The sequence below is a fragment of the Sapajus apella genome, unplaced genomic scaffold (genome assembly GCF_009761245.1).
Source record: "Sapajus apella isolate SASKATOON/1434 unplaced genomic scaffold, GSC_monkey_1.0 scaffold71, whole genome shotgun sequence".
Taxonomy (NCBI): Eukaryota; Metazoa; Chordata; class Mammalia; order Primates; family Cebidae; genus Sapajus; species Sapajus apella.
In genome coordinates, this window is record NW_022437011.1 from 5,735,630 (window position 1) to 5,750,111 (window position 14,482).

Here is a 14,482-nt window from a genome sequence, read left to right on the forward strand (position 1 = left end):
ATATAGTGTGTGTGTGTGTATAAAATGATATTAGATTCAAGAGCTGGCTTCTTTAGGATCTCATTTAAATTAGAAAAACCAGCATCAGACTGTTTGAATAGTAATATATTTTTAAAACTATGTTGGTGATTTGCCAGGGAAATTAGTGGTTTTGCAAACTTTGAAAGGGATTAACAAATCTGGGAATAAAAAAATGACTTTTTAGTGCTTTTCATGGGAAAATGAAGCAGAACTTGCATAGTAAGTTAAAACAGTGAGTAGCAGGAATAATGTCAGGTCACTTTTCATGTAAGTATAACATGTTCTAGGCAGTTATATCTATGTATATGTACTTGGCTCTCTAGGATTCTATTTTGCATAGCAAACATTGACTATCCAAGAAAATCAAGAATAAGAAATTATTTTTTACATGCCATAGGATTATCTGAGTGCTCATGTAGTATGACTTTCTTTTTTCTTTAAACTTTGCAGGAATATCTTTGGAGGTTTTTTGTTTGGTATTAATTCACTTTTCTCTGAAACAGCTTTAAGAAGGTGGTATCTCAGAAAATTTAAAAAAAAATTTTGGTTACCTAAAGGGATATTTTTATACATTTGGTTGATCCTGTAAAGTGAATTCTTTGGGCTTGCCTATTAAGTCAGTCTAAATAAACAATCATAAAACCATATTTATTTTATAAATCTGAAAACCTTGTGCCTTCCCATCTTTTCAGTGCTGCCATAATCTTATCATACTTTAAATGATAATTGTTTGGAGCTAGTAAATCTCATTAACAAGCAAATGTAGGTAAAGGAAATCATGAGTCTAAGGCCTCTCCTTTCACTGCTGAAATCTGAAGATTTTATCAATTGGGAGAGGCGTGATTACTTTGGAGGAAATATGTTTTCAACATATTCTTACTGTGATTTTGTTTTTCTATACCATTTTGGCTATTAGGAAAATCTGGAGAAGGTGGGGCCTCGTGTTCTGGATTTGCAATTAGAATTTGATGAAAAGGCTGTGCTTATGGAGAATATAGTCTACTTGACTAATTCCCTTGAGGTAAGAGGGCCAGGGATTGTCATAACTAGTCAACTATAGTAAATCATAATCCAGCTCTTTTATTTTATAAGAAATCTTTTTATAAACTTCATCTTCTGTGTTTAGTATCTTTGACAAATATGTCAGTCAAAAATGTTTTTGGAGAGAGAAAAATGGGTGAGTATAAAAATTGCAGGAAAAAAAATGATCTGTCATCTTTTTTCACCAATTATTCCTAATTTACATATAATTCATTATACATTAAAAAACTAACAGTATATGTCTGGATATTCTACTGCAAATTATTATTATTTTTTTGAGACAGATTCTTAGTTGCCTAGGCTGGAGTACAGTGGCATGACCTTGGCTCACTGCAACCTCTGCCTCCTGGGTTCAAGTAATTCTCTGTCTCAGCCTCCCGAGCAGCCTGGGATTACAGGTGCCTGCCACCATGCCTGGCTAAGTTTTGTATTTTTAGTAGAGGTGGGGTTTTGCCATCTTGGTCAGGCTGGCTTTGAACTCTTGACCTCGTGATCCACCCGCCTCTGCCTCCCAGAGTGCTGGGATTACAGGAGTGAGCCACCGCGCCCAGCCATGAATTGTTTTTAAGAAACCCTATATTCAAATGCTTTCCAAGCCTCTCATGTCATGGAGTACTCTGAATTGCTGCCTTTTTTTCCTCCTCGCTTTTTGATTTGCAGAATTGGATTAATTATAATCTCTGGTTCATGATATATTATGATTATTCCATATCTTGTCATGTTTTTTTCTCCCGATTTATAATAAAATGAACATGAATCTACTACCCAATCCAAGAACTAGAAGAGTACCAATAGCTTTTACATATCTGACTTTCTCCCTGTCCAATCTTTGTGCCCCAGTCACAACTTTAAAAATAGATTGTAAATATGCTGGCCTCAGACAACTTAGGCAAAAGGAAAAGTCATTTGCTCTAGAAACTGTTAGAGCACTCAAAAAGTGGTTCTAGGCCAGGCGCAGTGGCTCACGCCTGTAATCCCAGCACTTTGGGAGGCGTAGGTGGGTGGATCACAATGTCAAGAGATCGAGACCCCTCCTGGCCAACATGGTAAAACCCTGTCTCTACTAAAAATACAAAAATTAGCTGGGCATGGTGGGGCATGCCTGTAGTTCCAGCTACTCGGAAGGCTGAAGCAAGAGAATCGCTTGAACCCAGGCCGTAGAGATTGCAGTGAGCTGAGATCGTACCACTGTACTCCAGCCTGGTGACAGAGCGAGACTCCATCTCAAAAAAAAAAAAAAGAAAAGTGGCCCTAGTAATAATGAAGACACTAAAGTAAAAAAATGCAGGTTTGGAGTTTAAGTAAAATTGTTCTGTGAAATATGGAGTATAAAGTTATTTCTATTTAGCATTTTATTGTGAATGAGTTAATGAAATTAATAAACATTAAATGACATATATTTTATGTATATCTAAATGTTCATATATATTCATGTAGGTCAAAAAACTTCTTGGATCTTTTCACTTGGACAGTATGGACACACCTCATGTTTAGGGTCATCTTATATTCAGACATATTCACTATTTTATATTTCTGAGCTTTTCTTCCATTTATGTAAGCAGAAGCCTTTTATTCTCAAATGATAAATTTCTGAACTTCTCTTTGTCTTAAGTGGAACCCTCTTATGCTGATTTCCATTTTCTCTTATATGGCAGATAGATGCCAGATTTCATTATAGAAAATAATAAACATGACTATATAAATAACAATACTATGAGACATCTAAAATAAATGTTAAATAACTGATTACAGATTTCATTTAATATTTATATGGAAAATAGTCAAATTGCACAGACCATTTCATGTTAAGTGGGGAATCTAGTTTTGCTCTTGGTGAAATGAGGTGATGATTAATTTGAATCACATTAAGTGATACTAATAACTTCCATTTTTTCTCCTCTATTTAGCTAGAACACATAGAAGTCAAGTTTGCCTCCGAAGCAGAAGATAAAGTCAGAGAAGACTGCTGTCCTGGGAAACCACTTAATGTTTTTAGAATAGAAGTAAGTTAAAGGAATCTCACTGAATCACTGCATTTTAAAACCAGAAGAGACCTTAGAGATCATTACATTGAAACCTATCATTTAAAAAATAGAACAAAGTAAGGCCCAGAGAAATTAAATGATTGGTTTGTTGTATGCCACATAGAAATGGGGCTGTACCTGAAGTGTCCTAATTCCCTGGTTAGTGCAATACTTAACTTTTTCCTCACTTTACTGTTATAGGAACTATCAGATGTTACTTGTGGGGTTTAAAATAAAACTATGATTTTCAAAATCTGGTTTTTATTTAAAAACACAGGAAATTTAGGACCTTTTTAAACTGTTAAAAGGAGCTTTTAAACCTCAGATAAGTTTTGGTTTGTTATTCAAGGCTGTTTGGTTTTTTTTTTTTTTTTTTTTTTGAGACGGAGTTTCACTCTTGTTGCCCAGGCTGGAGTGCAATGGCGCGATCTCGGCTCACCACAACCTCCGCCTCCTGGGTTCAGACAATTCTCCTGCCTCAGCCTCCTGAGTAGCTGGGATTACAGGCATGTGCCACCATGCCCAGCTGATTTTTTGTATTTTTAGTAGAGACGGGGTTTCACCATGTTGACCAGGATGGTCTCGATCTCTTGACCTCGTGATCCACCCGCCTCGGCCTCCCAAAGTGCTGGGATTACAGGCGTGAGCCACCGCGTCCGGCCTCTGTTTGGTTTTTAGTATAAACTGGATTGATGCATCATCTTAAGTTATGCTGGAATAGCTTTTTTTTAACCCCTTAGTTTTTGGCCATTATTGTCGAAGATAAAGAGGTTTTGGAGATTCTGGTTTTGTTTTGTTTAGTTTAATTATACTTTAAGTTCTGGGATATATGTGCAGAATGTGCAGGTTTGTTACATAGGTATATACGTGCCATGGTGGTTTGCTGCACTTGTCAACCTGTCATCTACATTAGGTATTTCTCTTAATGCTATCCCTCCCCTAGCTCCCCACCCCCAACAGGCCTGGTATGTGATATTCCCCTCCCTGTGTCCGTGTGTTCTCATTGTTCAGCTTTCACATATGTGTGAGAACATGTGGTGTTTGGTTTTCTGTTCCTGTGTTAGTTTGCTGAGAATGGTGGTTTCCACCTTCATCCATGTCTCTGCAAAGGACACGAACTCATCCTTTTTTATGGCTATGTAGTATTCCATGGTGTATATGTGCCACAGTTTCTTTATCCAGTCTATCATTGATTGGCACTTGGGTTGGTTCCAAGTCTTTGCTGTTGTGAACAGTGCCAAAATAAACATACATGTGCATGTGCCTTGATAGTACAATTATTTACAATCCTTTGGGTATATACTCAGTAATGGTATTGGTGGGTCAAATGGTATTTTTGGATCTAGATCCTTGAGGAAGGAGATTCTGTTTTTTAGTTTCAAAGAATCCATTCATATCGGCAGCATTTAGCAAAGTCCAGGAGACTGCAATTGTGAGAGCCTATAAAATGTCCTCCTTGTCTTGATAAGCAGAGGACTTAGATATGTTTTGTTACTTTTGCCACATTTGAAAACCCAGCAAACAGAAAAGGCCTATTTTGAAAATAATAAATAAGGAAATCATGATCATGAGTATCTCCTGAATTTAGCATCATGTAAGGAATACCCTCATTATATTAAGATGTGGTAGCTTTTAATAGTTCAGTCATTTGAGCCATGGAGATAGGTATGTGAAAGTTTTCTTTATAGAAATATATTTATTTCATGCCATTTTCAAGTATTCTATTAAGATACTATGTATTTAAATCTTTCACAAGACTCAGTTGACTTTTTTCCACTTCGAAATAATCAACAGGGTTCTGGACTATGTAGCTTCTGCAAGTGCAACATAGAACTATGTTTAATGCTGGCGTTGCCACTTACTAGCTGTGTGACCTTGTGCTGATTTTTAATCTTTCTGATTCTCAGCTTCTCATTTGTAGAAAAGGGTCCAAAAGAACTACTTCAGGGATATAGAACTAACGTCGATAAAGTGCTTTACAATGCCTAATACATAGTAGGGATTCAGTGAATGATGGTGGTTGTGGGAGGGAAAATGTAATTACTGTTATTGTCCATCATCAGTGTTGATATATGTAGTTTTAGTCATCTTTACCTAGGCATTTCGTTATAAGCATGAGCTTGTACAGCTTTTCTTTCATATTTGAGTATGGCTTAGTCATGATTTTAAAATAACCAGAATTAGATCTGTCTTTAATTGGGCATTGAAAAACATAGCAGAGGTTCCTCCTCCCTCGGCAGCATTCAAGTTTCATTTCCTATAACAATCATTTTCTTTTTGTTTTCCTAGCCTGGTGTGTCTGTTTGTCTAGTGAATCCCCAGCCATCCAATGGCCACTTCTCAACCAAAATTGAAATCAGGCAAGGAGATAACTGTGATTCTATAATCAGGCGTTTAATGAAAATGAACCGAGGAATTAAAGGTAAATTGTTCCCTGAACCTCTTATTTGTCAGTAGCTTATAGATTAGGTGAGTTCTAAGCAGAAAGGAAAAAGAAAAGAAACTGGCTTGTTTATGGACAGCTGTGTATTATTAGGGAAAAAGTATTGGGTTCAGAATCAAGAAAACTACTCTTTTTGGGATTCTGTAGCTAGGTAGCTTGGTGGCTTTGCCATATCACTAAAGCTCAAAACTTATTTTTTGTTTACTAATGTGAAGACAATAGAGGAATTAGACATTTTTCCATCTCTCTTTCTAGCTCTAAAATTGTAGGAGTTATTTCTGTCTCTCAGAGATATTGAAAATTAAGGAACACATACCCTTAATATTCTAAACTAGCTTGCCCAGCAGGGTCTGTTTCTGGAGAAGGAAGAGAAACAGTAAAAGCTATTGAGTGTCTTCTGTGTATTAGCCATTTAATCCTTTTACAATTCTATAATGTACAGGGTATTCTTATTATTTCCCTTTTACAGATGATAAAATGGAGGCTCAAAAAGGCTACGTAACTTGCAAGGTTCGTTTAGTAAACTCTAGAGCTGGAATTCAAATAGGTCTGACTTCAAAGCTCATCAAGTAAAATACATCAGTAATCTTAACTTATTATCAAGATTAAGTCTGAATCTTTTGTGATTAGATTCAATATAATAATTGATGGCTTTTCTTTCACCATCCAGCCAGGTCCTCGGGTAAGCAGAGTGTGAAGGGAGATAGAATGTCTCTCATATTTTTCTTCTGAGCTATGAAAACAAATCAATGTTGTGATTGTCTATTTTGTATTATCTTTTTTTTTTTTTTGATAGCAATCAAAAGATGATTGGCCACTTTCTATCACTATAAAAATTTTCTAAAAAGATTTATAAATCCCAAACAGTAACCTAATTTATGAAACTATATTAGAGTGGTAACAATAATTAAAATAGACTAGAAATAGCTCTTTGGAATTTATTCTGTCATGTGTTTTGTTTTTTTGAAGTTGTTTCCCTTCTGTGGACATTTATTGAGACATTACCGTATGTAGTGTTTGTAGAGACAACCATGTAAGATTCCTTTGTATGTACTGGGGGGAGTCCACAGAATGTTGTTCACTAGGAGCTACATCTAGTGAAGGAGTAGGGAACTAACTAAGCTATTGAAGTGTATGATAATGTAAGGAGAAATTTCTTAGTGCCGTAAGAAAGGTACAGATGAAATGTATAGCACAGAGGAATGTGAGATTATTTCCAGTTATAGTGATCAGGGATTAATTTATGGAGAAAATATTGTTTGGATGGGGCCTTAAACATTATACCCATGAAGGGAAGGAGAAAGGGGATGCAAGGAGGAAAATAATGAGTTGCTTTTATTTCCCTGTGTATGGAGTATCAACAGCAACAGTGTACTAGTGTTAGGGATGTTGTTGTTTATAGACATGTTTTTTAATTGTGGTAAAATATACCTAACATTTACTACTTTAGTCATTTTTATGTGTACCGTTCAGGAGGCGTGAATACATTCACACTGTTGTGAAACCAAACCACGATCCATCTCTACAGCTTTGTCATCATTCCAAACTGAAACCCCATACCCGTTAAATAATAACACCCACTCTCCTTCCCTCCAGTCCCTGGTAATCACTGCTCTACTTTCTTTTTTCCTTTTAAGTTTTATTTTTGACACATAAGTATACATATTTATGAGTACAGTGTGAGGTTTTGATACATATTTACAATGTGTATTGATCAGATTAGGATAATTAACATATCCATGACTTCAAACATTTGTCATTTCTTTGTGGTGAGAACATTCAGCAGCTTCTCTTACAGCTGTTCTGAAATATACAATATATTATTTTGAACTGTAGTCATCTGCTGTGCAGTGGAACAGTAGAGCTTATTTGTCCTATTTAACTCTTTGTACCTGTTGACCAAGCTCCTTCCAGTCCTCTCTCTTCCATCCCTCCCAGCCTCTGATAACCAAGATTCTACTCTCTACTTCAATGAGATCAACTTTTTTAGATTCCACGTGTGAGTGAGATCATGTGACATTTGTCATTCTATGTCTGTCTTATTTCACTTAATGCCTTCTAGCCTCATCCATGGTGTCATAAATGACAGGACTTCATTTTTTTTTTTATGTCTGCATATTTCATTGTATACCACATTTTCTCTTTTCATTCATCCGTTAATGGACACTGAGGTTGATTGCATGTGTTGGCTGTTATGAATAGTGCTGCAATAAATAAGGAAGTGCAGATATCTCTTCAACATACTCATTTCATTTCTTCATTTCTTTTTTTCTTTTTTTCATTTCTTCATTTCTTACGGGATATATATCCAGTAGTGGGACCACTGGATCATATGGTAGCTCTATTTTTAATACTTTGAGGAACCTCCATCCTCTTTTTTATAATGGCTATACAAATTTACATTCGTACCACACTGTTCTACTTCTTACCTCAGGTATTTGTTCTCAGTACCTCATATAAGTGGAATCGTACAATATGTTTCCTTTTGTGTCTAGCTTATTTCACTTAGCAAAATATCTTCAAGTTTCATCGTATTGTTATTTGCATTTATTATGTCCTCTCGGTGAACTAGGTACTGTAGAATGATAGCTTTCATCCTCAGAACTTATAGGCCACAAGAAGCGGAAAGAGCATGGTAGTGGCTTTTAAAGAAAATAGATATTTTTGTGGACCCACTGGATAGGATTTTATTTATTTATTTATTTTGCAATAGAGTCTCTCTCTCTGTCACTCAGGCTGGAGTGCAGTGGCACTATCTCAGCTCACTGCAACTTCCACCTCTCAGGTTCAAGCAATTCTCATGCCTCAGCCTCCTGAGTAGCTGGGATTATAGGCATGTGCCACCACACCTGGCTAATTTTTGTGTTTTTAGTAGAGACAGGGCTTTGCCATATTGGCCAAGCTAGTCTCAGGCTCCTGGCCTCAATTTATCTGCCCACCTCAGCCTCCCAAAGTGCTGGGATTACAGGTGTGAGACACTGCACCTGGCCTGGATAGAATTATTATGAGATTATAGCACATGAAAGGATGTATTTCTGTACTGAAAATTGTATTATGTTAAATCTACCTCTGTTTCAAATGTACTCAAATACAGCACTGACTAAGTTCTGCAGAATTCCTATCTCTTGCGTTTTCTCATTAAGCCCTTGGGATAATTCTTATCTCCTTTGTCACACTAGCTGTGAAAAATATTATCTAAAGTGTTTTTTTTTTTTTTTAGACAGAGTCTCACTGTTTCGCCCAGGCTGGAGTGCAGTGGCATGATCTCGGCTCACTGCAACCTCCACCTCCTAGGTTCAAGCGATTCTCCTGCCTCAGCCTCCTGAGTAGCTGGGACTACAGGCCCATGCCGCCATGCTTGGCTTATTTTTTGTATTTTTAGTAGAGATGGGGTTTCACTGTGTTTGCCAGGATGGTCTTGATCTCCTGACTTCGTGATCCCCCTGCCTCGGCCTCCCAAAGTGCTGGGATTACAGGCGTGAGCCACCGTGCCCGGCCATCTAAAGTATTTTAAGTTTGATGTTAGTAGCTGCTATACATTTTAGAAAATAGAACCATTAGAGGGCGTTTGAAATTGCTATTCCTATAAGTATCTGCAGAAGAGATACTTTAGTATCAAAGAGATACTTTGATACTTTAGTAAAAATCCTCAGGATGCCTTGATATCTAAAGGGCCTGAGTATATTGAGTATATGAGATGGAAGAGGAGTTAAATTCAGTAACATAGTTCTTGGTCTGTTTGCTACAATAGCCAGCAAGTTGTCTAATTAGTGCCACTGTATTGAGGGTGATTATGATCTAGGCCCAGGAGGAACTAGACTAAAACTATTATTTCATTCCACAAAGGCCACTGAGTAAACTATCTGATGATAATAAATTTGAATCACTCACAACCCATGCCATATATGAACTAATAACTTGGAGGTGAAGGCCTTCATTTCACATTATCAATCCCTAGGGACTTAAAGTCACTCATCTTTTCTCTAAGAGCTTATATCTTATGCAGTTGCAGACTTAAATTTCAACAGTTTTAATGATAAGAGAAGTCTGGGAAAAAGACAGTTAAACCACTAAGAATCCATGGGCAGTAATGAACAACATAGTAAAACATCAAAGCAAATATGTTTTGTCACTTAGAAGCCTGATTGAGTATTAAGGTTTCTTTGAAATAGTTTGATTCAGAATTGCTTGGAATGATGAGGGAGGTCTGTTTTAGACAGAAAGTGTGTGTGTGTGTGTGTGTGTAAGAGAGAGAGAGAGAGGCAGAGGCAGATCTGCAATAAAAGGCCTTATGCATAAAATCTGCTGACAGAATTTGTCACTGCTTCTATAGCAAAATATTTGGTACCACTGATGTGTAAGTTGAATTGCAATAGCTGTTAAAATGAATTGTATTCTTCCCCAAAATAAGATCATGGCTTTCATGAAGATTGTGTCTGCTCCCTTCCCATTTTGATTTTCAGGGCTTGTACTAAGTCTGGGAATGGATTGTATGGTCCCTGCAGAAACTTTCCAAAGACTCTTAGGCAGGGTTTGCTCTTGTGGTAGTTGCAGGTAATTGTTCTGTAAGCCCCTTCTCTAAACTTGGAGTCCTTCCGTCTTTGTTTCCCAAAGAGAACAGAATGCACAGATAACTTGTATTCTTGGCATAGCCACCAGCTGCATTAATGTTTTCTTTTATCTCTTATCCCCCTTATGCTAAGCTTTGTACTCTCAACTCAACATGAGGGAGTGTAGCTCAGGTCTGTTTCACAAAGGGATGGAAAGTAATTCCAAAAATATCTTCTATTTCTATGGATCAGATTAAGTGTAACTAGCCATGCTACACTTAGAATGAGATATAAACCCAGAATCAGCATTTGTAGTCATTTCTGGTGTTTTTCTGCCATATGAAATAAAACCATTTGATGTTGGGAAGTCTCAGAATTGCTGAAGTAAATATACTTCTTTTGGGCTCAGTTGTTGGCAGGATTGTTGAATTATAAAGGGATGGGCGCTTTTTTTTTTTTTTTTTTGTCAGGAGGTATTTTATCAGTTTACATAAGAGCAGATTAGGAAAATCTCAAGCAGCGTGGGTATTGGAGCTCATTCTAAAGCTTAAAATTCTGAAAGCTTAAATTTTTGTCCTTTCTCTGCCTTGTCCTCTCTCTCCTTGTCTCATCAACTTGTTAATACAAACACTTTCATCTTTTGAGCAAACAAGAAACTGGTAATGCCATTTCTTGAAGTGGTAATTATTTATCCAAAAGTATCTCCAAGAAAAGCGACAGCTCTTGTAGGTTTAATGTATTCTAGGAAGCTTAAGAAAGGAATAAGTTTTAGATTTTTTGATATTCTGTACAATGGTTGATTGAAGCATATAAAAATGATTTGAGAGACCATATAGGATAATGCTAAAAAATACACTCAGTTCTTTCTCTCTCTTAGTTTATAATTCCAGGAGATGTCATAATCTCCTTTGATCTGGGTAGAAGTTGAAAGGGGATGAAGATTTGCTACATTTTAGCTTTGCTCCTGAGATTGATTTTTTTTTTTTTTTTTTTTTTTTTTGGAGATGGAGTCTCACTTTATTGCCCAGGCTGGAGTGCAATGGTACAATCTTGGCTTACTGCAACCTCTGCCTTCCATGTTCAAACTATTCTCCTGTTTCAGCCTCCCGAGTAGCTGGGATCACAGGCACCTGCCACCATGCCCAGCTAATTTTTTTTTTTTGTATTTTTAGTAGAGACAGGGTTTTGCCATGTTGGTCAGGCTGATCTTGAACTCCTGACCTCAAGTGATTCACCTGCTTCAGCCTCCGAAACTGCTGGGATTACAGGCATGAGCCACCACGGCTGACATGGTTTTTATTTAATAATCTGAAGAAAATATTTTTGTTTAGATACAACAACCAGTGTGTTTAAAATGTGAGTTCTCAGACTGCTTCCAGGGTTTGAGTAAGTGACTGTAATTAAATGCTCATATTGATAATTTGTTTTGTTGTAGACCTTTCCAAAGTGAAACTAATGAGATTTGATGATCCACTGTGGGGGCCTCGAAGAGTTCCTGTCCTGGGAAAAGAGCACACTGAGAAGACCCCCATTTCTGAGCATGCTGTTTTCGATGTGGACCTCATGAGCAAGAAAATTCATCTGACTGAGAATGGGATAAGGGTGGATATCGGCGATACGATAATCTATCTGGTTTATTAAACTCGTGCACATTGGAGATTTATCCTGGTTTCTAGGAATACTACTAGTCTGATTATGCCTACTAATTGGCTATCAGAACCTTAGGCTGGACCTAAATGGATTGATTTCATTTCTAACCAGTCAATTCTGCATGTAACCATAATTCTGCCAAGTCATCTTTAATTCCTGAACCTAATAAATTTTTTTTCTTTTCTTTGGGTGTCTAAGAAATGGTTTTTGCCAAACTTTTTAAAGAAAACAAATTGTTGCTATTTCTTAGAAGTTTCTAGTTTTTAAGATGAACACAGAAGTGTCAGTATGCTTCTTTTATGAGGTGTGCTTTATACTGTTTATGACGGCTAAGGTGTACCTAACAGCTTTTTATTGTATATCCATTTATGGAGTTAGCTTTTTTTTTTGTTAAAGAAAAATAGTAAATTATCATCTTATTTTTTTTTAAATGAAGAGAACTTTCATGGTGATTTAAAAGAATGATTGAGAATATTTTGACTTGACGTTGATTACTAAATATTTTGTATAAAGAACAAATAGGTCCTGCATTTTATAAGACTTTTTAGAGCTTTAATATATTCAACTAAGAACCAATAATGGCTTCTTCAAGGCTAATATTAATAGTTTATAAGCAGTGTATTTCACCTACACTAAATTTGGGCATTCCCCTCCACCCCTAGAAATCTGCATTTACTAAATTTGTCTGGAGTCCAATTGTGTTTAAAGGTCATGCTGGCCAGGTGTGGTGGCTCACAGCTATAATCCCAGCACTTTCGGAGGACGATCAGCTGAGGTCAGGATTTGAGACCAGCCTGGCCAACATGGTGAGATCCCATCTCTACTAAAAATACAAAAATTAGCTTGGCGTGGGAGCAGGTGCCTATAATCCCAGCTACTTCGGAGGCTGAGGCAGGAGAATTCCTGGAACCTGGGAGGCAGAGGTTGCAGTGAGCTGAGATTGCGCCACTGCACTCCAGCCTGGGCGATAAGAGCAAAAATCTGTCTCAGTAAATAAATTAAATAAATAAATAAATAAAGTCATGCTGACTGTATTACAGATTTATTCTTTTATTCTTGATGGAATGTCGTAATATTATCTGGCCATCTGTCTTCATATGAGGAAAATATGTAAGGCATTGAATAACAGGAGAAACATTTCTAATTTTGATGGGTTTAATATGGAGAAAGTACAATTTTGATAAAGGAACCTGAATACTAACTTTGAGTTTATGTAAATAGAGTTTAATGAGCTTCCTTATTTTGCTCTCCACAATTAGCAACTTCTAGGCCTAGCTGTCTGCTTTATCACAGATTTATTGAAGCAAATCATAGAATGTTAGAACTGAAAATCCTTAGAAATCATCGAGTGCAAATAATCAGTTATCTGCTAGGGACAGGCCATATAGCATAGTGGGGTAAGAGTACGTACTCTGAAATTAGACTAGCTAGGTTAGATTTCCAGTTCTTTTTGCTACTAGGGTGACCTTGGCCAATTAGTCAGAGCCTCAGTTCTTCATCTATAAAATGGAACTAATACTGGTACCTTGTAGGCTTATCATGAGATGTTTAGATGAACTGATTTAGGAAAATCATAAATATAACACAGTGCCTAGCAAGTAGTAAGTCTTTAGTGAATTTTACCATTGAAGAAGAAGATGATACCAGGGCATATTGGTTTATGATTAATGTAGGCTGTAAACATGTCCTTTGTATTAGTTCCTTTGGGGCAACTGATTCTTTGTTTGCACTCCTAGATATTTTGCTGTCCTCCCTGATCTGAAAAGCCCCAGTTATTTCTGAAATTAAGTAATGCTTTCTGGTGCCTAAACACAAACCTACTTCTGTTTAAGGAAAATTATGTGTGCTTGGCCAAAAAAAAAAAAAAGGAAAAAATATTTCGATAGTGTTCATTTTATGAGCCTATGAACGTGTGCTATGGACAGAGGCTACCATAAGGAGAGAGACAGATATGTTTACCTCCAGGAAATTTGTAGTTTGGCACTGGATGATAGACAATACAGTGGTAGTTACATGGCATTGTGACGAGTGCTTTTGGGGAATGTGGAATCAGAATTCAGGAAGCTTCTAGAATTAAAGAATAGTCCCCAGTCTAATCAGGAGAGTCAAGAAAGGCTTCCCAGAGGAAAAAAGTAGATATAGAGATTAGCTAGGTGAAAAAGGAATGTGTTTGGTGAGGCTACAGGAGTCATAGGAAGGGGCTTTTCTGGAAAAATGGAGAAATCTGGAGTTAAAAAGCATCAAGATCACTTTGAGGAGCTCCACGCAATTCAATATGGTGAGAGTTTAGTGCCTGAGAGCCTGGGCTAGTGGGAATGGAGAGTTAGGCCGGTGCTAGCTCAAGACAGGATAGGGAACCATGATTGTTTTCCATTCTGTCTAATGCCGAATGTGGGAGGTGTGCTGTTGTTTGGCTTTTGCTGCAAGGACTTCTTTTGACAGCCCATAAAGCACTGATGGATGCCAAAAATAATATACTTCTCGGCTTTTGACACCTTGCTATATATTTCTCATACATGCTTAAGGGAAAATTTGAATCACTAGCCATTAATAAACTTATAAGTATACTTGAGTGGTTCTGAGAAGACTGGGTTATCTCTATTTCTTTGTCTCAGACATATTTTTGGTGAAATATTTTAGTGTTTGCATGACCTTTAATCAAACATACTGCACATTTTTAGATCTCAGTAAATTACTGCCTTCCTGTAAGTACTGTGGGCAGCGGCAAGGGGGGAGGGGAGGAACATAAAAGT

At 37.0% G+C, this 14,482-nt stretch overlaps 1 protein-coding gene across 2 annotated transcripts in view; it reads left to right on the plus strand.

Moving 5' to 3' along the window:
• Positions 1–11,913, plus strand: part of LARS1 (leucyl-tRNA synthetase 1) — a 72,600-nt gene extending 60,687 nt beyond the window's left edge. For both annotated transcript variants that reach the window (XM_032250340.1, XM_032250341.1), the window contains 4 exons: positions 938–1,042; positions 2,970–3,065; positions 5,376–5,508; positions 11,515–11,913. In XM_032250340.1, the coding sequence (XP_032106231.1) occupies positions 938–1,042; positions 2,970–3,065; positions 5,376–5,508; positions 11,515–11,720 (540 nt within the window). In that variant the 3' untranslated portion in view covers positions 11,721–11,913. The remainder of the gene's footprint in view (positions 1–937; positions 1,043–2,969; positions 3,066–5,375; positions 5,509–11,514) is intronic.
• Positions 11,914–14,482: the final 2,569 nt, after the last annotated feature.